The sequence below is a fragment of the Balaenoptera physalus genome (assembly GCF_965194825.1).
Source record: "Balaenoptera physalus genome assembly, chromosome: 20".
Classification (NCBI taxonomy): domain Eukaryota; kingdom Metazoa; phylum Chordata; class Mammalia; order Artiodactyla; family Balaenopteridae; genus Balaenoptera; species Balaenoptera physalus.
Window position 1 is genome coordinate 65,111,605 of NC_138901.1, and position 23,598 is coordinate 65,135,202.

General features: G+C 62.5%; 1 protein-coding gene across 2 annotated transcripts; it reads left to right on the forward strand.

Annotated features, from left to right (window-relative positions):
- Positions 1-702: 702 nt before the first annotated feature.
- MAP2K3 (mitogen-activated protein kinase kinase 3) lies at positions 703-23,218 on the forward strand. 2 transcript variants are annotated; one of them, XM_082442898.1, is made up of 12 exons: positions 703-924; positions 13,171-13,237; positions 13,559-13,607; positions 14,366-14,479; positions 14,575-14,694; positions 15,312-15,428; positions 16,323-16,374; positions 17,530-17,657; positions 18,104-18,181; positions 20,451-20,590; positions 21,626-21,713; positions 22,191-23,218. In XM_082442898.1, exons 1-12 carry the CDS (start codon positions 876-878, stop codon positions 22,272-22,274), a joined length of 1,086 nt encoding a protein of 361 aa, XP_082299024.1. In that variant the 5' UTR covers positions 703-875; the 3' UTR covers positions 22,275-23,218. The 2 variants fall into 2 exon arrangements, with proteins under 2 accessions (XP_082299024.1, XP_082299025.1); XM_082442899.1 differs by having other exon boundaries at positions 704-924; positions 21,668-21,713.
- Positions 23,219-23,598: the final 380 nt, after the last annotated feature.

Sequence of the window (23,598 nt, forward strand, 5' to 3'; positions counted from 1 at the left end):
GCAGGTCACACACTCACGCCCGCGTGAAGCGAGGGACTGACCCCGTGACCTTTGCCAGGCTGTCCATCCTAGTGACCTGGTCCCACTGCCAGATTGGTCAGTGGCTCCTGAAATCCTCCAAGGCTCCACGTGGGAGCAGAAAGGAGGGCTGGCCCGTCCGGACTGAATAGTCAACAAACACCTCCTGAGTGTCCGCGGTAGCCCAGGTCCCTTTCCACCAGCTGCGACCGGAGGCGCGGACGCGAAAACAAGCTCCGGGGTGACCTGAGTTGCCCACGTCAGCCCCGCTAGGAAGTAGTCGAAGCGGGATCTGACGCTGGCCCCACCCGGGGGGCGCACTTTGGCTCCCGCAGCACCCGCCTTCCCGCTCCCCGTGGCCGCAGCTGGGCGGGCCAGGGGTACCCGCGGTTTCTGCGCACGGGAGCCAGCGCGCGCGAGGCGGGGCCCGGGGGTGGGCGGGGCTTGCGTCCGGACAGGCAGCGGGAGGGACCCGCCGAGGCCTGGGGGGCGGGGCCTGACGGGTTTCCCGGTGGTGGGCGGGCTTGACAGGCGGTGGGAGGAGCCGTACCCCGGGCCAATGGAGGGCTAGGCTTGAGCTTGACGGGCAGGCCCCGGCCGGCGGTTGATAGGCAGGGGCCGGGCCCGGAGACCGGCGGGCCAATGGGTGCGCGGGGCGGGGCCTGCGTCGGCGCCGTCCGGCCGGGGCCCCAGTCGCACTGCCCAGTCTGGCCCCGCCGCCGCCCGCCGCGGACGCGTACCAGCCGACGCCCTGCTAGCCGCCCGGGCCGCCCGCCCGCAGCCATGAGCGTGCTCCGCCCGGGCCGAGCTCGCCGCCCCCTGGACTAGTCCCGCCGCCGCCCCGACCCGCCTGCACCATGGAATCTCCTGCCGCGAGCCAGCCCGCCGGGGTGCCCGCGTCCAAAGGTAGGAACGCCCGGGCTGCGGACCCGACCTCTGCGCGGTCCCCCGGCCCCGACCTCTGCGCGGTCCCCCGGCCCGGCCCGCACCCGGGCAGCTCCCCTGCCCGGAACGCCTCCCTTAGGTCCCGGGCCCAGCCGGACCCCAGTTTAGGCCTTGGGGCTGCACCCAGGCCCGAAGTCGGGAGAGGGTCTCGTTCTGATCACCCCGCTCCAGGTCAGGAACCTTGCTTGGACCTCCCCCTTTGGGCCTTAACTGCACCTTGGACAGGAACTCTCCCAGTCTGGGTCTCTCAGCCGGACCCAGGCGGGATTCACTCTGATCTTGCACCCAGCCCCCTTCCACTCCCGGGTCCCAGGGCTGCATCCAGTCTGGGCCCCCAGTGGTGCTCCCCTGCTGCGGATCTCTCTGTAAACGCCCCCTCCCGTGTGGCTGCCCTGGCTACGGTCCAGCTCAGAACTCCCCGTCCTCTCCCCCAAGGCTCTCCACCCTCCTAGGTCCCACATTGCCCCATCCCTGGCGGCTGCACCCCGTCCTGCAGCTCTGTCTGCAGCCCTGTCTTCCGGAGAACCTCTCTTGGCCTCCCACCCCACCCTACTGCATGGCCTCTCCATCGGCTCCCTCATCTGGACTTGCAAGCTTCTCTGTGCACGGGGGCGGGCGGGGGGGGGGCGGTGCTCACCTCTGACGCTGCCTGTGGGTCCTGGGCTGGCTGCCCGGTGGGTGCTGGCCGTGCGATGGGCTCGCTCTTGTTTTCTCCAGGCAGCCGGCCTTCCTGGAAATGTTTGTGAGGTGGCGGCTGCGGCAGCAGGGTTTGTCATGCAGAGGGGGAGGATGAGACTTGGAGGGCGAAAGGGGGATTTTTTTGGCAGGAAGAGGAAAGGGTGTTTTTGGCATGTCGGAGTCTCAGCGGGCTGGGCTGTGTGAGAGAGTTCCAAACCGGACGCAGCCGTAGTGAATGGGCTGCCCGCGGCTCCCTAACTTGCTGTCTCTGGGCCTCGGTTTCCCTTATCACACCTACCTTCCGTGGACTCCTGGCGTAGGATGTGAGATAGTGAGTACTAAAGAGCTCTAGGCAAGTGCGGGTGATGAGATGAAGAGCTCAGAGGTGCTGGGGAAGGGGCACTTGCTGCGTTTTATTACTGTTACCATTCTTGCTGGAAAGGCCTCAGCCATGTGGGATCCAGGCCTTGCCTCTGTTGGGCTGTAGCTGCAGAGTGAGGGGGAGAAAGGTAGCAGCTGGCACTTAGGGGGCCCCTAATCAGGGGTTGCCTCTGCCTCTTTTTCTCTGCGGTGGGGGGAGCCCAGGCAGCTGGAGGGCTTGTGGGGTCCCGGGGAGGGTGTGGGTCCTTCACTGCCCCTGCTCCTGGCGGCTGCTGTGGCTGGGGCCAGAGCCCAGCCGGCCGGGTGGGCAGGGTAATTATGTCTTACATAAGTGGGAGGCCGGATCCCTGACCGTTGCCCAACCACTGTGAGTAACCCAGGAGGCACTCGAGGGGGAAGACGGCTGGGGAGGGACTTGCACTGCGCAGACCTCGTGGAGCTTGGGAACCGGGAAATCAGAGACTTCTTTTCCCCAGCTCCAGGTGTAGGCCTGGCCTGGCCAGTGTTGTGAGACCTCGGGCAGGTCCATCAACCTCTCTGGGCCACAGTGTTTTCATGGGTGGAAAAAAGAGGTTGGAAGCAGTGTTTGTTTTTGAAGGCCCTTGAGCTCTTCCCGGCAGGGAATGCCTCATCAAAATAAAAATTACAGTTGCAGGGTTGGGAAGGGAGAAGGGTCATGGGTGTGAAGGAGTAAAGCACTTTGGGGAAACACTCATATGCTGTGTGACCTGAGTCCTGGCATTGCCTTCTCTGAGCCTCTCTGCAGAGAGAGGGCCAGGAGGCATTTCCAGTCTGTGGGTCCAGGTAACAGATGATGTTGGGTGGGGACGCTGTCAGCCTCTTTGGGGTCTGTGGCAGCATGTGGTGGGGAAGCCACAATGACCTCTTGCCAGAAATCCCAAGAGCTCCCACTTAACCAAGGTTTTTCCATGTGCCATGCGCTAGCCCATTTATTGCTCACAGCCCCATTCACAGACGAGGAAGCTGAGGCTCAGAGGCGTTCATTGTCTTGCTTGAGGTCACACGGCTGTGACAGATGGAGCTGCTGTTCTAGTGCTCAGTGCTCCTCTGTGTCCCATTTCTGTGATGGGTGCTTGGGCTGAGCTGGTGGGATACTCCCTCCTCCCGCATCACACCTCTGTTCTGAGGCATCTCCTCTAGCCCTTTACAGCCTGACCTGGAGGACGGACTGAGCAGAGATGATGTCTCCTGTGTGCAGAGCCCTTTACAGCTGGCACATTTCATACTCACTGCGGTCCGGCCCATTTGTCAGGTGACAAAACTGAGGTCAGATGGGAGGAGTGGCTTGACCCAGCCCTCCGTGTCCTGGGCACAGGCCACAGTGTTGTCCTTCTCGCCACCTTCTCGAGGAATTTGGACCAAGCAGGATGTGGTTGGCACTTGACCTTAGGGAGCTTTACCTCTAAGCTTCCTGCCCTGCAGGGGTGCCCTGCCCCGTCCTCCATGCCACAGCCCTTGGGAGTTTTCCGGGAGTGCGCGAGGCTCCGGGCCCTACAGCCCTGCTGTTTTCCCTGCTTCCTCGCCCACATGCCATCTCTGCCTGGGATCAGAGGCCGAGGGCAGCTGCGGCCAGAGGGCAGGGGTGCGTTTGGTCGGCACAGTCTGGGTCTGCTGCCTCCGGCCACGTTTGTCCTTGGGGTGCCCCCACTGCCCCGTGAGTGCTGCCCCCGTGGGCGCTTCCTGGTTGATCCTCAAGTGGCTCCTGGATGCCTGACGGGGACACTGAGGCTGCAGGAGCCCCGTGTCCCGGCCCTTCCTGCTGTGCAGCTGCCCTCCCCTGACCTGTCCCGTCCTGTCCCGGCTCTCGGAAAGATTGGAAGGTGGCACTTGGGGACTTCCCCACCCCTGGCGTGACGCACAGGAAACTATCCGCCAACCTGTGGCTCAGGGCCTGAAGGGAGCAAAGTTCTCAGTCGCTTGTGTGGGGAGAGGGCCGGGGCAGCGGAAGGCTTCCGGCGTGAGTCAGCGGGCACTGGGCGCTGACTCACCCGTGGGGCACGCCAGCCGGCTGGCTGCAGCTTAAAGGGCCAGTGCCTGGCCGCTGGTGGGCGGGAGGGGGCTGGGAGTCCCCACCTCTCGGGCGGCCTGTGGCCCGGAGCTGGGCACGGAGGTGGCCCCCCTCCTGGACCTGGGATGGAGCCCGGAGCCCCCTCCTGGCCCTGCGCCCATCCCCGCAGGAACTTCCTCTGTTAGGCAAGGGCCCTGCTTCCTCTGTTCAGGGAGCAGGAGCGGGAGCAGGTGACGGCGGCTGTTTACCGCCCTTGGCCCAGGGCCTTCTCCGGCTCCGATGTGCTCCCGGGGGCCGCGGGAGGCCGAGGAGCAGAGGTGGGGCGGGGTCCCCTGGGCTCCCAGGAGACAGGGCTGTGCAGAGGTGAAGACTCTGCTGTCAGATCACAGCTCAGCCCCTTCGCTGTGACACTGGACGTCCGCCGCCTGCTGTAAATGCTTTCAGTCCCCTGGCGCTGCCCGGCTCTTGGATGTGAGGCCTCGGTCTCTTCACCTGCAAAATGGGAGTGGAACCCTGCGTGCCGTCTTGCCGGCAGCCACGAGGACAGGTGTAGACAGCCTCATTCCACTCTTGCTAAGTGTCAGGTCCTGGGGCAGCGAGACTGCCCTCTGCCCACGAAGAACCTCAGTGAGACAGGAAGTGGGCAGAGCCTGGGCTCGGGGGGGGGATGGACCTGTGTTCGAATTCTGACTCGCTCCACTGCTTCCCAACTTCCTCACGTGCCCTCTCTGACCCTCAGTCTCCTCTTCTGTAAAGTGGGAGAAAACAGCCCCCCACAGGGTGGTGGTAAAGGTGGGAGAAGGTGTCTGTCAAACAAATGTCATCTGTTATTATTTTCTCATCGTTTTGGTGGTGGCAGTTGTTCGTTGGTGGATGAATAACCAGGATGGGGACCTCTGGTGATGGACTTTAAGCTCTGTGACACGACTCTGGCTGCAGGGTCCTGTAATGGCAGCTAGGATATACCAGGCTCTTTCCCCACTGGTCCCCAGGCTGGAGCTGGGAGCTTCATTTCCTCTTGGGCCTTCCTGGGGAGGGCTTGCGGGGAACGGAGAGGACGGCGTGCCTGCCTCGGCCTGCACATCCGTGTCCCCTGCAGCATGGGGGCATGTGGGACCGGGAGTTGGGAGGGTGGGTGCCTCCTAGGCCAGCCCCTCAGTGGGTGGAGCTCCGTCAGGGCCAGGCAGGGCACCTGCTGCAGGAGCGCAGGGCTGGGCGGAGAGCGCCCCAACCGTGGAGCAGAAGGAGGCCGCGGGGGAGGTGGTTCTGAGGGTCCAGCTCCGAGGCCTCCGGGTCGGTGGGCGGCAGGGCTGAGCTGAGTGGGAGCAGCTGGGCGGGGCCTAGGCCGCTGTGGGGAGCATCGCCCGCGTCCTGGGAGGGGTCACTGTTGGGTCCCAGAAGAAGAATGCCCCGCAGGGCCCCGTCCCAGCCGGGTGCGGCGACGGGGCGGGCCTCCCTGAGCTCAGCTCCCCACGCTGGGGCTCATCGCCCTCCCGGGACTGGCCGGGCCTCTCGGTGTGGCCCCTGTGGTCAGGCCTGCTTCCCCAGCAGTGGCCGTGGGAAGCCCCCCGAAGCCTCGTATAAAGGGCGTGAAGAGCAGGCAGGGCTGGGAGGCAGCCCCTCTGCAGCTCAGACACCACGCTTGGGCCCACGTCCCACCCCAGAGGGGGTCACCAGGCTCACCCTGACAGGGCTTCCCCCTGCCCCATCCCCCCAGTCCTGGGCACAGGTCCCTGTCACCCTCCCCCTGTCCTGAGGTCCTCTCCGGGGTGTCCTTGCAGGCTGAGCTGGCATCCAGGGGCTGCCCTGGCTTCTCTGGGAGGCCGTGTCCAGTCGGCCCTCTCCCCCCGGTGCCCGCCCTGGCCGCTCTGCCCTGGCCCTTCTGCCCTGTCAGGGCAGACAGCGGAAGGATATATAGAATGCACCTCTACGTTTTAAAGAATAAAGAAAAGTGAATTCTGTACACCCGATACCCAGCTGAAGAAATCTCACCTTGCTGTGCCCTTGCAGCCCTGCAGCGCTGCCTCTCCCTGACAACCGTCCTGACGCGTGTGCACATCATTTCTGTATCATTGTTTTAAATCAGGCCCTAACGTACGTGTGGTGTAGTTAAGCTCCCTGGCCTGCAGGAGCCCCGGGCCAGTGTCCACACCATGGTCCGTGGCACCAGCACTGGTGTGTAGCGCTGTTGGGGGAAAGGCTAGAGCTGACTGGCGATCAGGAGCTGCACTGCGGGGGTGATACCGGGACCTACGTGGAGGAGTCAGCGTGTTAACACGTGGTAACACCAAGTACGGGGCCTCAGGGTTAGCGTGTCTGAGTGTCTGCAGCTGTTATTACTGTTGCTTCAAGTGAACGTTAAGCCCAAGTGGTGCAGTGCTCGGACCGCGCAGCTGTACCACAGCCCTGAGTTTCCTTGTCTGCGTCACTGGGCAGCTTCGAGGGTTCGTCTTAAGGTTTGCACGAGCCAGTGGGCACGAAGGGACAGGTGAAGGGCCTCGGATGTCAGTGGAGGTGTTTGGGTACCACCAGGAAGTAAAAAGGGGGCCAAGGGGCATTGCTGTGCCTCCAGTAAGTCGGTGCTTCCTCGGTGTTGGCGGTCAGCGGCTGCTGAGGCCTGGGTGGGAGGCCTGCGCGAGACCGCTCTGGGCGCGGGGGCTGGAGAATGTTTCCTGCCCTCTTTGTTCTTCTGTGCACCTGGGTCTGGGCCTCTGGCCCACCCCATCCCCTCTTACTCCCGCCCAGCTCGTCCCGTCCCGTCCCGTCCCGTCCCGTCCCGAGTTGCCCTGCGCAGACCCGGATAGTGCGGTGGGACCCTTGCTGGGTGAACCCGTGGGCACTTCCAGCCCGAGCCCCCTGCCTGGACTCCCCTGCTGCAGAGCTTTCCAGGTTGCCTCCTCTTCCCCGTCCGCCTCAGCTCGGATCTCCCCTCCGCAGGGTCCTCTGCTTCCTTTTTCTTCAGAGCACTTAGCGCTGTGGAAATCTACGTAAACGGTGTGTACCCGGGCTTTGTCTGCTAGTTGGCTTTGTCTGTGGCCCTGTCTCTCCCCGGCCCCGGGGGTCTAGGGCCGGATTGTTCTGGCTTGTGGGGCAGCGCCTCTGGCCTCTACCCACCAGGTACCAGTAGCACCCCAAGCTGTGACAAGCAGAGTGTCTTCAGGCTTTGCCACGCGGCTGTGGTTAGAGGGTGGTCCTGGGAGGGCAGGGCCCTGTCCGCTCACTGCTGAAGGGATGGGTGCTGCGAGCTGGGTGGGCTCGGGACCCTCCCCACGGGCTCTGCAGATGAGAAGGGCCCTGGATGTGGGGGGGACGAGGGATGCCGAAGGCCTCTGAGGCCAGGGCCTGGCCCGGGGGCCACCGTGCCGCTGGCGGGGCACAGGGCAGGGCTGCTGGGTTGAGCAGCCCCCCGCCCCGCCTGTCACTCCCCTGTGGGCTCGGTGCTAAGGGCACCGTGGCGGGTGCGGGCCCGGCCCGTGGAGGCTCCCGGGAAACGGAGCGCCCTCCCCTCTGCGGGGCCTTGGGGAGAGGCCACTGCAGAGCTGGGGAGCCGGTGTGAACGTGAGGGGGCGTCCCTGCTGTGCCTGCCTCTCCGTGTCCTTGCCCGGACACGCCCGCAGAGCGGTAACGGGGGGGTCATGATATCAGGGGGTGGGGGTGGGCCTTGGCTTGGCTTGGCGATAGACATTGACTGTGCAGGTGAATCTGCTGCCCCCCTGAAAGCCTCCCCTTCTCGGGGCCTCAGTTTGCCCACCTGAGCAGTGGGAGTGGGTTGGCCTAGTTGGTCTCTGTCTTGTGGGACGCCCACAGGATAGAGGTGGCCAGCTGGGGGCAGGGCCAGGCGGGGGCGGGGGCGTCCTCGGACATCTGGCCTCCGACACCTCCGTGGTGGCACGCGCTTCCTTACCTGATGGGCACGGACCCGGGGGACCCAGGACATCTCCAGCAGGATTGGAAAGCCCGAGAAGCACCCCAAATAGCCAAAAGTAGGAGGCGGGAATAACAAAGTGGGAGCCGGTGTTGCTTTTGTCGGGGAGGCCACGGATGAGACAGAGCGTGGCGGGGTGTGCGGCTCCCGTGTGAGCGAGGCCCGGCGGGGTCCGTGGTGCGGGGTTGTCGGCCCTGCCCCCCGCCCCGGACGGAGCCTGAGAGCCGGGCACAGCCGGTTTGTTGGAATCTCCCCAGGCCCCGCTCAGGGTCTGCTCCCCACCAGACGCTCACTGTGACCTCGCCTGGCGCCTCCTCTCTGACCCTCTTGGTGCAGCAGACCCGTGAAGACACTTCCGGGGCTGCTGAGGGTGTTGACAGAGTGGCCGTCTGGGCTGCGGGCCCGGTGTTAGCTTGGGTCCCACGCGTTTCCAGATGGCTCAGTCTAATCTTCCTCGCGCCAGGACCACTAAGGCAGGGCACTGACCCGCGCTGGATGCGCTGATACCCATGCGAGGTCAGTCCGTTGTCCCCACGTCACAGTTGAGGCCGTGATGACCAGAGAGGTGAAGTCGTTTGCCTGAGGGCACCCAGCTAGGAAGCGGCAGCTTTGCGGTTCGAGCCCGGGCGCCTGGCTCCAGAGTCAGTGCTGCCTCTGAGATGTAACTGCAGGGCCGTGGCTTGTGAGGAGCCGGCTGGACACGGGAGAGCCAGTTAACAGGGGCGCTTAGCTGCACGACCGGGAGGGCCTCTCTGAACAGGCAGGAGCCGAGGCTCACGCATCAGCTGGGACGGAGTTGCAGGGAAGAGCGTCCTAGGCAGAGGGAACAGACCTGGCAAAGGCCCTGAGCTGGGAACAACGTGGCTCATTCAGGTCACGGCTGGAGTCCTCGTTGCCTCCTGGGGCTCCCCTGGAAGGCCGGAGCCGACGAGGACACAGACGCCCGGTACTGTGCCCTCCTGCACCGGGAGCCCCGCGAGCCGAGGCTGGCGGGCTCGTCGTGCTTTGCCGGGGGCAGCCCACAAAGTCTGTTTGTCGTGGTGACAGTCGCCACAGTGGCCTGCACCTGGGCAGCCCCGGCCCGGCGCTGACGGCTCTGGCAGACGGTGGGAGGGGCCGGCAGCCTGTTTCTGGCCGCCCCGCAGACCCAGTTGTGTCACCCTAGACGTAGGCCTGGGGACCCTGACAGGCAGGGGGTCCTCGCCCTCTTCCCCTCCTCCCACCACCACCGCTGCAGCCACAGGCAGGGAGACTGAGGCTTGTCAGGGGGGCGTTCCCAAAGCCCAGGGCGGGCCGTGGGTGTGCAGGCTGAGCCCAAGAAAGGTGGAAAGGGGGCTGAGAGCAGAGAAGGCGCAGGAGGGCCTGCGGCTGTGAGCCCCGGAGACCCCCACGTGGATTGTTACCTTTTAACTTAAAATGTTTTATTTTCTGGTTACAAAATAGCATCAAGTCAAGAATAAAAGCCAGCCACATCTCTCATTACTGAGGACGGATTTTTTCACCTGTGCAGAGGCGCTGATGGTCACTGCGGTGTCCGCTTGTGGGTCATTAGAGGGCCACCTGCTGTGTGCCAGACCCTCGGCCTTGCCTTTTAGGGCGGCAGGTGCACCTCCGAGCGGGTGAGAAGTAGAGGTGCGGGCAGGAGGGCGCTGTGCTGGGCTCCAGCCAGGCTGCAGAGCTGGGCTTCCTTTGGCCTGGCCTGTGGCCTGCACACGCCGTGGACCCCTGCGCCACCTTGGGGCCTGGTGGTGACTTAGTCTGATCCGGGGGCAGCACAGAAGTGGCCTCAGGAACTGAAGCCCCGGCTTTTCTGTTTTCCTCTTGGCGTGTGGAATATGCTGGCTTCCCTTGCGGGGGGCGCGGCAGGCCTGTTCCCTCCTCCTTGCAGGAGGGGTGCTGTGAGCCGCTGGCCTGGCCTGTTGGGGTCTCCAGGTGTGACTCCTGGCCAGACCCTTGACTAACGTGCAGTGACTCCACCTCCGAGCCTCGGTTTCCCCAAGTAAAATGAGCCTAAGAGCTCCTCCACCAGGGTCGTTGGGGCGTCTGGAGGAGATGGGAAGGGCCCGTGTGTGAGTGGCAGGTTGCCTCTCTCATGGGCGAAAGGACTTTGGAGGGAGACCCTCCCCACCCTGGCCTCTGACAACCAGCCACCTTGCCTCGTCTGTAAAACGGGATGAAATCTCTCCACACACGAGGGCATGACTGGGCAGCTGGCACAGCCCCGTGCTGGGGGCAGGCGGTGGCGCCGGTCAGGTCCTGGACAGGCCCCTGGGGGTTCAGAGGTGGTGAAGTAGCTCGATGCAGGCTGAGCGCTGTTCTAAGTGCTTTATCTGATAACTCTACAGGGAGGTGCTGTTTTTTGTTTTTGTTTTTAAATTTGGTTGTGCTGGGTCTTAGTTGTGGCAGTCAGGCTCCTTAGTTGTGGCACGCAGGCTCCTTAGTTGTGGCATACGAACTCTTAGTTGTGGCATGAATGTGGGATCTAGTTCCCTGACTAGGGATTGAACCCGGGCCCCCTGCATTGGGAGCGTGGAGTCTTAACCACTGTGCCAGCAGGGAATTCACAGGAGGTGCTGTTTTTGTCCTCATTGTATGGACGAGAATGCTGAGGCTCAGAGAGGTGTGGGCACTTGCCCAAGATCACCCAGCGTGTAAGGGGCAAAGGGGATTTGAACTTGTGGCAGAGAGAGCCCATGCTTTTGGCGACAGGGTTGCACGAGAGCCGAGCCTGGTGTGGACTGAGCGGGGGCCCCGGCTCTGGGGCTGTGGACTGTGCCTTCGGAGCGCTGACTCGGCTGCAGGCCCAGGGCCGCCTGGGTCAGGGCCTTTGGCCAGGACTGAGACTCTCCTGCTGGCCGCCAGGGCACAGACGGATGCACCTCAAGCCTGGCATCTGGGGGCCCCTCGGGGTGCTTCTATGGAGAGGCTGCAAGTGTCTGCCCACGTCACCCACCCTGGGGTAGATGCTGGGACCCCACCCCCACCGGACTTTTCCTGGTGGTTCACCCAGCCCTCAGGACAGCTGGGCCCGGGCCTCGTCTTCCCAGGGGCACTGAGAACCCCTCCTATCATGGACAGTGGTGCCGGGGCCCCCCCACCCCCGCTGCTGGGCCCGAGCGCACAGGCCTGTCTGGATTCACAGACGAGGCGCTGAGTCTGCACAGCAGGGTGTGCTGGAGGCTTGATCCGAACCCGGTTCAGAGGTGACTTCAGGAGGGTGTGCACAGGGTCTCCTGGTGCCCTGCGCACCCCTGCGGCACGAGGCACGGGGCCTTGGGCGGGAGGCGGGAGGACGTGCCCGCAGGAGAGGCACATGGGCACCGTTTCTGCTCTGGGTGGTTTCGGGAAGTCCTGGTCGAGTCCCAGGTCTGCCCAGCGCTCTCGATGCCGATTCTTCTTTAGCACCGACCGTGTGCCGGGCACCGGGTCGTGCTCTTAGCTGGCCAGAGAGGCTTGGAGAGGAGACACTTCTTGTCAGTCCCTGGGGGTGAGGGGTGAGGGAGGCGTTGCCTCGGGACTCAGGCCCACCCAGCACCCTGTGGGGTGGGAGTGGGCTTCCTGGGGCTGCGTGGTGAGAATGTGCGGCCTCCAGGGTGAGTGGGCCCAGCCAGAGCTGGCCCTGCCCGCGCCTCGGGTGGTCCTCCTCCCGTGGGATGTGGACCCCGCCGGGCCCCTCTCACCTCCCACCCTGTTGGCTAGAGCTGGGGGTGGGGCTCCTCACAGATGGGGATACTGAGGCCCAGGGACACTGCAGTGTGCCCGGGGCAGTGGGCACGGGTGAGATGAGGCCATGGGTCCGTCCTCCAGGCCTGGATCTGCCCTGCTTTGGCCCCTGCAGGCCTGCTGGGCTTACTTCCCGCTTCCCCAGGAAGGTGGGCCCCCAGGAACCTCCCCCGCTCCCAGCCTGGCATGAGCCTGGGCGGGGAAGCCGACAGCATCAGGTGTAGCTGTGGGTACAGGCACCCCTGTCTCGCCGCCTGTCCGCGGGGAGGGCTGTGTGGAGGGCTGGGGAGCCGGCCCCGGGCACAGGCAGGCTTGGCGGCGGTGGGAGCCCAGCCGGTCCAGCACCCTCACTCCACAGGGACGTCCTGCCCTGCCCTGCACACCCCCGGCTGTGGAACCAGCCGACCTGGCTGCACATGCGGTCCTTTCCCGACTCACCTTCCTGCCCTTGGCCCTGGCCCCGTTTTCCAACCTGAGTCGGGGGCCGATGCCCTGGCAGGTGGTCCTTGTCCTCATACTTTGTCCACCCGGGGCCCCTTCTGGGGAAGCTGAGGCTGAGAGAGGCGGGGTGCCTGCACACAGGGTCCCGGCCCATGGGCCTGGCTGTGGACACCCCTGGCCGGGTTGCATGTGATGCCTGCCGGCAGGGCCCCCAGCCTACGTCTGCGTTCCAGCATGACGGGTGGGGACGTCGAGGCTCAGAGGCGGGTGCCCCACCACCGAGGTTAGGACTGCATGGGGGTGGGGTGGGTAGAGGCCCTGCTACCTTCCCAGGCTGCGGGACAGAGCCCCACACGCTGCGCGGCTTCAACACCGGAACCTCCTGTCCCCCGTCTGGAGGCCGGAGCCTATCCAGGTGTCGCAGGGCTGGTCCTGCTGTGGCCATGATGGGAGGAGCCGCCCCGGCCTCGTCCCCGGGACTGCAGACGGCCGTCTTCCCTTGATGCGTGTCTGTCTCTGTGTCCAAATTTCACCTTTTTTAAGGACACTTGTTGTGTTGGATTAGGGCCTCACCTTTAATGACCTCATTTTAACCTGATCATCTCTGTAAATCTCCAAATAGGGTCATGCTCGGAGGTACTCGGGGTTAGGACTTCAGCTTTCAGGGGTTAGGACACAATGCAGGCCTTCAGGGAAACTTGGGACATAGGACTCTGCGTGGGTGGGAGCGCGGGGGCCTGATGGGGGCCGTGGGGGCCGGTTTGTGACGGTGCGTCCTCCTCGGAGGCGCCGACTTTTCTCAGGTGGCTGTGGGGAGACTGTTGCAGGAGGACCGGCGGGGCTCAGGCCCTCCAGCCCAGGCTGGGCACGTCCTCTGGGCTCCCGGAGGCCCCGGGGCCCCGTCACGGCGCCGACCACGCTGACCCTCGGCGTCTGTGTCTGTGCCAGGCCCCTGGGGGTCCTGCCTGTCCCGGGAGACGCTGACTGAGCAGTGGCTGAGCGGACGCTCCCTTCTCTCCCTCCCATTTAGGAAAGTCCAGGAGGAAGAAGGATTTACGAATCTCCTGTGTGTCCAAGCCGCCGGCGCCCAGCCCCACGTGAGTTGGCCTCGGGTTTCCCCCGGCGCCGCCCAGACGGCCTCCCGAAGGGGCCGCCGTTGAGAGCCAGGCCCCTGCCTGGGCAGCACCTCCTCTGGGCAGCTGCGGGGGCCATGGGCCTCGCATGTCCGCTCAGGGCCCTGCTTTCCCGTCGAGGATGGAAGGCGAGGCCCCGGCTGCGTCCGCGTGCTCTACCGCGTGCTGCCCCGCAGACGCTCGGTGGCTGGGGGGTGGGGGCTCCCGGGCAGGATGTGCGCCAGGCTGGGCTGCCCGCTCAGGAGGGCGTGCCCCCCGGGCTTACGGCCCCGCTCCTCCCTGCAGGCCCCCCCGGAACCTGGACTCCCGGGCCTTCATCACCATCGGGGACAGGGTAGGTGTCGTCGGGCCCTGGGAGGTGGCTGTGGGTGGTGGACGGAGCTGGGCTGGGGCAGAGCGCTGGCTCCCCGCTGCTGACCAGTGGCCCGTCTGGGGCAGAGGTGGTGGTTGCCTCCTGGGGCCCTGGTGAGCCGGAGCCGGCGTGCAGCTCCCGGACCTCAGAGGAGTGGTGCTGAGCTCGCAGATCCCTGGCCCTGCCCTCAGGGCCAGTGCCCGGGGGCCTGCGTTTCACTCGCACTTCCTGATGGCTTGGGAAGCCCGGCTCGGGGACCGTGTGTGTCGACCACAGGACACGCCGAGGGTGTCCTGTTCGTCCCCCTGCGCGCTCCCTTTTTTGGCTGCTCCCTGTGAGGCGAGGCCTTTCCGTTGTCCTCTCCGTGTCCCCGGTGCCTGAAACAGGGACTTGTGCGCAGTAGGTGCCGAGTGAGTGATTCAGTCTGGCCACCTGAGTGGGGCGGGGCGGGAGGGAAGGAGCATCTCTCAAGGGCCCCATGCCGCTGGGAGCACTTCCCAGACTGGCCTGCTGACACCTCGCAGCAGCCCTTGGAAGTAGGTGCTGTGCCTGCTCTATAGAAGGTGAGGGGAGGCTCAGAGAGGTTAAGTGAGTTGCCCCAGGGCACACAGCAGAAGTGGTTGGGGCAAGATTTGAGCACAGGTCTGACCGGCTGGCGGTCCTCTCTTTCTGCTGCCCCAGCGTCTCCACTGGCGCCTGACTTGGCCCCCGTGAACCCTCTCTCTTTTGTGTCCCCCGAGAACTTTGAGGTGGAGGCGGATGACCTGGTCACCATCTCGGAGCTGGGCCGAGGCGCCTACGGGGTGGTGGAGAAGGTGCGGCACGCCCAGAGTGGCACCATCATGGCCGTGAAGGTGAGCGGGGCCCCCAGCCCAGGGCTGTCGGGGCCGGGGGCGCCGGGGGCCGCGGCCCTGCCTCCCAGCCCCTGACCGCAGCCCTCGCCCCGCAGCGCATCCGGGCCACCGTGAACTCGCAGGAGCAGAAACGCCTGCTCATGGACTTGGACGTGAACATGCGCACGGTCGACTGCTTCTACACCGTCACCTTCTACGGGGCCCTCTTCAGAGAGGTGGGCCCTCGGGGGGCGGGCCCGGGGCTGGGGGCTCAGCCAGGCCCAGGCCGTGGCAGGGGAGACACTCCAGCCTCACAACAGGCCGGGTCAGAGCTGGCAGGGGCCCAGGGGCTTGGGGGTACCCCAGGGGCTGCTGCACCCGGCCTTCTCGGAAGGCTGTCTTGGGTAGGGGCGGGCGGTGGGGGCCTGGTGGAGGAAGGACCCGTCTGCCAGGTTCAGAGCTGGGACGAGACACGGGGTGGCGGTGGCGGGGGGGGTATGGGGCTGAGGCAGGAGGGGTCTGCAGGGCTGGGGCATGGAGCTGAGCTGGCACAGGCGAGTCCCAGAAGCCCCCACTGGAGGGACTCAGTCACTTCTCTCTGGAACCTGCCGTGGAATTAGGGCTCAGATAGGGGAGAGCAGAGGTGACAGCGGGGGGAGGCTGCCGTGTGGGCCCAGCAGAGTGGGCACGCCTCGGGGGAAGGGGGAGGAGCTGGGAGGTCGGGGCATCCTCAAAGGCTGAGGGGTGGAGGTGTGTCGGGGGCGCCGGCCGGCTCCGGGGAGGTGGGCACGGGAGGACGCCGGGCCGGGCAGTCCTGGGTGGGCATGGCTGAGTTCCGGATGCCCACGTGCAGGGAGACGTGTGGATCTGCATGGAGCTCATGGACACATCCCTGGACAAGTTCTACCGGAAGGTGCTGGACAAGGACATGACGATCCCGGAGGACATTCTCGGGGAAATCGCTGTATCTGTAAGTGGCTCAGGCCCTGCCGGGGTGGGGGTCCCGATGGTGTTGTCTTGGGCAGAGTCGGGCTCCCAGTGTGGCCCCCAGCTGCGGCCCTGAACCTGGGCGGCTGCCCCTGGACCAGAGCCTCCCTGCTGAGGAGACCGGGGCTCCTGGAGCCACGCAACTTCGGCAGAGCCAGGCCCTCTGGGCCTTTCTGTGCAGCTCCTGAGCTTCTGGGCCGAGAAAGAGGACTTAGTGTTTACAGCTCCCGCATGCCGAGGACGCTCTGGGGCAGCTCACGGAGGCACAGTGTCGGGGGAGGGGTTCGCATCCGTGCTCGCCTCCTGAGCTTGCGTGTGTCTAGGGCAGGGCGGCAGCCCTGGGCTCGAGCACCCCAGCAGCCAAAGCAGAAAGGGAAATGGAGTCAGCGAACCAGCGGCCCTTCCTCCTGACCGCGCCTGCGAGCGTGTGAACACCCCCCTGGCGCTGAATCAGGATCTCTGGGGTCATTCCTGTGGGGAATGGCTCCGAGCATGTAGCCCACTGACTGCTGAGGGAGGGAGAGGAAGCAGGGAGGCTGCAGAGGGCTGGGTTCTACCAGGAGCCTGGCAGGGGGAAGGGACAGCACCCTGGGGGCTCGTAAGTCTGGGACTCTGCAGGGTCCTGGGCATATCACCTGAGACCCTTGCCCACTCAGAGCAATGCAGGAACCGAGTGCGTCTGCACCAAGGTTGCTGGGACCCCACAGCAAAGGCTGGGATGCGGGCAGGAGCCTAGGGTAGTGAAGGGTTGGGTGTGTACCTGGGAGAGGGCGACGGATGGCCCTGGGTGGGGTGTCTTGCAGCTCTGTCATTGTTGATGCAACCGGGAATCACAGCCATCCGGTCTCTTCCCCCCTCTTCCTGTTCCAAATGCCAGATTGTGAGGGCCCTGGAGCACCTGCACAGCAAGCTGTCCGTGATCCACAGAGGTCAGTGCCCAGGCCGGCCGGCGGGAAGGGGCCTGGCTGCCCGCACACGCGCTCTTGCCCAGGCCTGCTGGGCCCGCACCACCGGGGCTCAGAGGCAGCCGGCTCTGACGTGCCTGTTGGGTCAGGAGCTGAGCCTGTTGGCTGGTCCGGCCCACTGTGCACTCCTCCCAGCCATGCTCCTCAGCCCCCAGACCCAGTCCCAGTTCCGTCCGCTGGTGCTGAGAGCACGGATGGGGTGGACCGTTGTCCTGGGGAGGCTGAGCCATCTTGTTCTGATGTGTTGTTTACGTGTTGCAAGACACGCAGGGGGGGTGTGTACCACTGCGTGGATGTGATCGTTGTTTACGCTGTGTAAGCCCCGCGCATCGAAGTGAAGGTGTTTCCAGCCTCCCGCTCCCTCCCAGCACGGTCTCAGCCCGTCCTGCTCAGTCCCGCCCCCGCCCCCGCCCCCCACGCCCTGGAGCCACACTCCTGATTTTTCCGCAGTGGGGTGGTTTTGCTTGGTCTCAGCCTCCCGCTTGGCCCGATGATTCTGAGACTCACCCCGCCAGTGTACGTCCTGCCTCTTCGTCTGTGTTCTGGGTGCTCTGCCTTTCCAGACCAAGTTCATTAGGCTAAGCCCCCTTGGCCACTCAGTGGCAGGTTGTCACGGAACCTTCGGTCCTTTTTCTGTGCATCTGTATCCACACAGAAGTCCCCATAGAAGGCGGGAGAGATGCGTGCGTGTCGTGTGTGTGTGCTCGCTGGACGGTCCCTGCTGTGCCCTCCAGCCCATTCCACGTCCACCTCGAGTCCTGGGGCCCTGGGTTCTCCCGCAGACCCATCTCCTGTGTTTTAGCTGCTGCCCTGCGCTTCCTGGGCAAATCTGCCGACCCCTCTGGGTGGACACGGGGTGGTTTCCAGTGCCCACATTGTCAGTGATGGGTCCCCCTGGAGCCTGGGTGGACCGCAGAGCTAGAGGTTGTGCTGGGAAGTGGCGGCCCAGTCCCGGCTGGTTGGCTGCAAAGACATGGTCCCGGGCGAAGCCCCAGAGCCCTGAATTCCTCCCTACCTGTGGCTGGAGCCCGGGGCTCCTGGCTGTGTGGCCACCAGCTCTGACCTGGGCAGTGGGGGCCCCACAACCAGGAGCTGAAAGGCGTGTCCTGCCCCTGGCAGACGTGAAGCCGTCCAACGTCCTCATCAACAAGGAGGGCCACGTGAAGATGTGCGACTTTGGGATCAGTGGCTACCTGGTGGATTCCGTGGCCAAGACGATGGATGCCGGCTGCAAGCCCTACATGGCCGTGAGTGGCTCCTGGGCCACCCCAGCAGAAAACAGCCGGGCTTGGCCACCCCGGCCGTGTCCTGTGTCCATCAGGGATGAGGCCTCCCCAGACCCCGAATTTCCTGCCGTTGCGGGCAGAGGGCTCTGCTGCCCGGCCCTCTCCACCCCTTTCTGACTGGCCCCGTGGTGCCCATTTGGGTAATAAGTCTCACCTCAGGGAGGTGGCTGGTGGGGCCTGCGGGGTCCCACCCCTCCCCCAGTGTCCCGAAGGTGGGACCCCCAGGCAGGGCAGCTGCGTGGCAAGACTCGGGCCTCCACCTTGAGACCCTGGCCCTCGCTGGCCTCAGCTTCCTCATTTGCCCCGGGGGAGGTAGGGTGGGTGAGCCCTGGCCCCTCGGTTTGGGGTTGGGGAGGCCAGACGCAGCTGAGGATGCCTGGGCGACCCTGCTCTGGTCCCTCGTACAGCCTGAGAGGATCAACCCGGAGCTGAACCAGAAAGGCTACAATGTCAAGTCCGACGTCTGGAGCCTCGGCATCACCATGGTACTGCCTGGGGCTCCCTTGCTATTTGGGAGGGGCTGTACCAGGTCCTCGAGCTTCCGGGGCCTGTGAAATAGTTTAGCCTTGGACAGAAATGTTGGTTGGCTTCACAAACTGAGGAGAGACTGTATCATCAAAAATTACGGTGTCTTAAGGGGAGCATCTGCAGGTGCCTTATGCCCGCCGTGGGGTGAGGGGCAGCTTTACATAGTTCTCGACGTCTCTGATGACTCGTCCATTGGACTTTACCCAGCGCTCATGGTTCTTGTCGAGAAATCACAGTCAATCCCAAATTAGGTGAGTTCCTTGTACACGTGGCCCTCACGATCACAGTGAGACTCAGTCCTGGCGCTGGACGGTCGACGTTTACTATCACAGATAACATCGTACTGTGCATCTCTGTGCCCAGAGGCTGTTTGTATTTTTCTTTTTTTGAGCTCTTTAGAAAAAATTACCAGGAAAGGAATTACGAGGTCCAGGGTTTGGACACTTCTCTGTTTTCCTACTTGGAAACTCTGGTGGTCCTTCTCTGCAGCCCAGGCAAGGTCCTCACTTCTGTGTGTCGGAATCATTGGAAACTCTAGGAAAAAAAGCAGGCTGACTTTGTCCTATGAAAATCCAGGGTCACACCCACACCCACCGCACTGTGCCACCTCCATCTGTGGCATGGAGTCTTGCATTTGTGTCTTGTGATGCATTTGTGTCTTGGCTGGAAAGGGGCCTTTAGCCTAACGGGAAGGTGCTTTCTTAGCACAATGACTAGCGATCTGTTTGGGTGCCAGTCACCACCAACAAGAAGCGTTTGCTTGAGCTGAGGTCTCTTCTGTTCATTACGGTGATCACTTGTCAGGGAAAGGGGCCTGGGTGGCCCTGATTTGTGTTTTCATCTCAGCAGTCAAAATCGGAACGCAGAGTTTGCTGTGAGCTGCCAGTCTTTTTTTTTAAATTAATTAATTAATTAACGGCTGCATTGGGTCTTCGTTGCTCTTTGTGGGCTTTCTCTAGTTGCGGCGAGCGGGGGCTATTTTCGTTTTGGTGTGCGGGCTTCTCATTGTGGTGGCCTCTCTTGTTGCAGAGCATGGGCTCTAGGTGCGAGGGCTTCAGTAGTTGTGGTTTACAGTCTCAGTAGTTGTGGCTTACGGGCTCTACTTTTCGTTTCGGTGTGCGGCCTTCTCATTGTGGCGGCTTCTCTCGTTGCAGAGCACGGGCTCTAGGTGCGCGGGTTTCAGTAGTTGTGGCGCATGGGCTCAGTAGTTGTGGCTCGCGGGCTCTAGAGCGCCGGCTCAGTAGTTGTGGTGCACAGGCTTAGTTGCTCTGCGGCATGTGGGATCTTCCTGGACCAGGGCTCGAATTCGTGTCCCCTGCGTTGGCAGGCGGATTCCTAACCACTGCACCACCAGGGAAGTCCCGAGCTGTCAGTCTTTCCCACAGATGACTCCTGCCAACTGCAAGTGAGGCACCCAGGGCACAGGGAGGTCCGGGTCTAGTAGGAGAGATGAGGCCATGGTAGCCTTGTGTCCAGGGAGTCAGGGAGAAACAGTGATGAGGTCAGAGCCGGAAGGCTTCCTGGAGGGGGAGGCATTGGAGATGGGCCTTACAGGTATTGATGGCTGGGCAGTGGGGGCTCTGTGGAGGAGGAGGGGCCTGTAAACTTCATTTCCTAATGGAGTCTGGTGGATTGTTGCACAGTCCAGGAAATGAAACTCACAGTCAAAGGCGGACCTCACAGTCTAACATTCCTTCTGCAAATACATGAGAGTCATTTCATTTCCTGTTTGCCCTTTCAGTAATGACAACAGCCCAAATAAATGGCAGCAGACGCTTAAGTCATTGTTGAGACATTAGGGAGTGGGGAGTGGCCTGTGGCAAAGGAAAGGGAAACTGGTTGCCTATCCGAGTTCCTTTGCTGGCGGCGGCCTGTGGGAAAGCATCCCCAGGTTGCCAGCTCCTCTGATTTTTCCAGATTAGCTGAAACCTGGGTTTTCATGTACAATCTTCTGAATTCAGATTGTTTGAAAACCTGATGATAGCTAAGCCAGTCAAAACTCGGTTGGATTTGCTCCATGAGCCATAGCTGCTGGTTGGGTCAGAAGAACTAACTACTGGTGTCCCCTTGGCTTTCATCTTTGGTATGATGTCACCTATCAGCCCCTTGACCTGCCTTACAATCCACCTCTGGGTGCTGGACCAGGACAGGCAGGGATCTGTGAAGGCCCTGCCCCGCGTGCAGAGTGTGGGTGCATCTGACCCAGTGCCGCTGTTTCCACTGCAGATCGAGATGGCCATCCTGCGGTTTCCTTATGAGTCCTGGGGGACCCCGTTCCAGCAGCTGAAGCAGGTGGTGGAGGAGCCGTCCCCGCAGCTCCCAGCCGACCGCTTCTCCCCCGAGTTTGTGGACTTCACTGCACAGTGGTGAGTCTCAGCCCTGCCCGGACCTCTGGGCCTCCCCAAGCCCAGTCAGTACCCCTCCCTGTCCTGGCCAGATCCCAGCTCCTCCCTGGGCCTGGTCTCCTCCTCCTTTAGCAAATAACCCCCAAACAACATAGCGTCAAAATAAGTAAGGCAGAAATAGTTTGAGTACAAGGAAAATTTGACAAACTATGGTCCTAGTGGGGAGATTTTAATATAATCCCTCTAGAAATGGACAGATCCTGAAGATGGAAAAAGAAAACAAAAAGCATATGGAGGATTTAAATGCATAACAAATTTGCTTTCATTGATGTTTAGAACTTCGTATCAAATTAAAGAATGCCCACAGGATCCTTATAAAAATTAATTATGTTTGAGATTACAAAGGAAATAGGGGAAGAGGCAGAAGGCAAAGCCATATAGGCCACGTTCTCTGACTGTAATTAGCTGGAACAGGAAATCCATAACTGAAGAGAAAAAAGCCACATGCAAATTAAAAGTAAATTCTTCTAATGCACTCTTGGGTTATGAGAGAGATTTAAACAATAAAATTATGAACTAGTCAGAAGTGAAGACAATGAGAATATAACATGTCAACATCTATGTGTTGTGGCCAAAGAGATACGCAGAGGAAAATTCGTAGCCTTTATTTCTTTTATTGGAAAATAAGAAAGACTGGAGACAAGTGAGGCTGGCAGACAGAGTCATTTTCTCCCAAGACCCGTGGTAGGGGTATCCCGATTAAGGATACCAAATATGTGATTGTTAATGGTAGCATTTTGGTATTGGGATCATTGCAAATTCCCTAGATCACTATAGAGACAAGAAAGCTGACACCCCAAGAGGCAAAGAAACTTGGTCCAAATCTCTGTAGTTTGCACCATGGATCCCACTCTGCCCTTGGAAGCCCCCCAGAACAGTCCAGCCCCTTCTTCCCTGAGCCCGAGGAGCATGTGTGTCCCCTTGCTTCCCGGGCAGGGCTGAACCCAGACTGGCTCGGCTGGCCTGGATGGGCTGGACTCACTTCTTCCCTGCCAGTCTGGCCCCAGCCTGCCCTCAGCCTGCCCTGTTCTGTCCTAGCCTGAGAAAGAACCCTGCGGAACGCATGAGCTACCTGGAGCTGATGGTGAGTGTGGGCGGGACTCTCTGGGAGAGGGCTGCACCTGTGCACAGCGGTGGGCAGCTCCTCTGGCTTGCCTGTGCATTCACTCCTAGGAACTCCGTCACTCATTCACTCACATGTACCCTGGCTCCCTCCTCCCCGCTCCATGCCAGGCCCTGGGGAGGGAGGCAAAGGGCAAGGGGGGGCAGGTGGACCATTTTCTTTGGAGGCATCAGGGAAGGCTTTGCAGGGGAACTGGGCCTAGAAGGGTGAATAAGGATTTACCCGCTGAGGGACAGAGGCCTAGCATGCACGGGGAAGAGTGAGTTGAGGGCGGCTGCGGGAGGGCTGAGGAGGAGGCCACGAACGCTGCCTCTAACAGGAGGGCTTCTGGGGGGCAGAGGTCCTGGAAGGATGACTAGGAGTTTGCTGGGCAGGAGGAGCATGTGGGGGCACCTCCACCTCGCCCCCTCCAAGGTGACTGCCTTCTGTCCCCATCAGGAACACCCTTTCTTCACCTCGCACAAAACCAAGAAGACCGACATCGCTGCCTTTGTGAAGGAGATCCTGGGAGAGGACTCGTAGGCGGCGGGGCCTTGGACCCACTCTGGCCCCGCGGCGCCCCGCAGCCCTCTGCTGCGGCAGTGCTTGCCCACACCCATAAGCTACTGCCAACCTGGCCTTGGGCACCCGGGAGAAATCCGGGGGGCTGCTCCTGCCTGACAGGCTGTTGGTCCCAAGTGCCAAAGAACCAGACCATCGGGGCCCTGCAGTGCCTCTGCCCCTGCTGCTCCAAGGACTCTGAGACTCTGGACTTGGAGGGGCCAGACGCCCCTCACAGAGAAGGCAGTGGTGCCTTGTACAGGCCGCTGCCTTGGCCCGGCCCTGGATGCCACCCAAGTTGTATATTTTTTTATCTCTCGACTGAATGGACTTTGCACACTTGGCCCAGGCTGGCCACACCTCTGTCCCGGCATCGGCAGGGGGACCCAGTAGGGGGATGAGCCGTGTGAATCCCCTGGAGCCCCCATGAGGCAGATGCCAGAGCCACCGAGGCCTTCACCCCAGCACTGGCAGACAGGGCTCTAAGGGCACCGGGGCCACCTCGCCCCTGCCTGCCGCCTCTAGGGGTGTCGTTTCACTTTTATTTTTTTAATTTATCCTCTTGATTTTTTTCTTTCGCTTTGTGGGTTTGGCTGGTTTTTCTTGCATGGTTTGGAGCCGATCACTTTTCTGTCACCTGCTAGGGGACCAGCAGGCTAAGACCTGCCCTCTCTGCTCAGGCTGGGGTCTAGGGGGATGGGCCCAAGGTCTCTGCTCAGAGAGGTGCTAGGGGAGCCATCCAACTCACTCTCCTTGGGGACCGGCTCGACAGGGGCTGTGGATTTGCTTTTGGTATTGTTTTAAAAAAAAAAAGAAAATATATTTTTTTGAAGAAAGGACTGCCCGTCCAGGGTCCTGTCCCTGATTGGTTGGGGCAGTTGCCTGATTGCTGTTTTAATTTAAAAAAAAAAAAAAGTGGGACAAAAGGTCGTGTGAGACTGTGTGTCATAGCGGCGAGCCCTCCTCCTGCTCAGTGACGGCTGGTGGGCCTGGAGGGGGGACCCCTTGCCCCCGGGACAGGGACACGGCAGCGTGATCAGGGGAATGGGGGCCTCTCACCTGCCGGGGCCCTGCACTTCCACATGTGAGGAACGAGGCTGCCCCCAAGGGCCGTGACGAGCTGCCAGGCCCTTGCTGAACGCTGGACAGAGCGGCAACACAAGCCCAGTCCCCTGAGGGGCCACCTGTCCCCCGGGCACTGACGAGTTCATCGCCAGGTGCAGCACCTGGGCCTGGGCCGTCACCTCACTGAGGGGTAATGTCATTATTCCCAGCTCACAGGTGAGAAAACAGGCCCAGAGAGCCG

Coding starts and splice junctions, on each gene's coding strand:
- MAP2K3 (XM_082442898.1), top strand. CDS start 876: ATGGAATCTCCTGCCGCGAGCCAGCCCGCCGGGGTGCCCGCGTCCAAA. Junction 925..13,170: donor CGGGGTGCCCGCGTCCAAAG/GTAGGAACGCCC, acceptor CCTCCCATTTAG/GAAAGTCCAGGAGGAAGAAG. Junction 16,375..17,529: donor GCTGTCCGTGATCCACAGAG/GTCAGTGCCCAG, acceptor TGCCCCTGGCAG/ACGTGAAGCCGTCCAACGTC.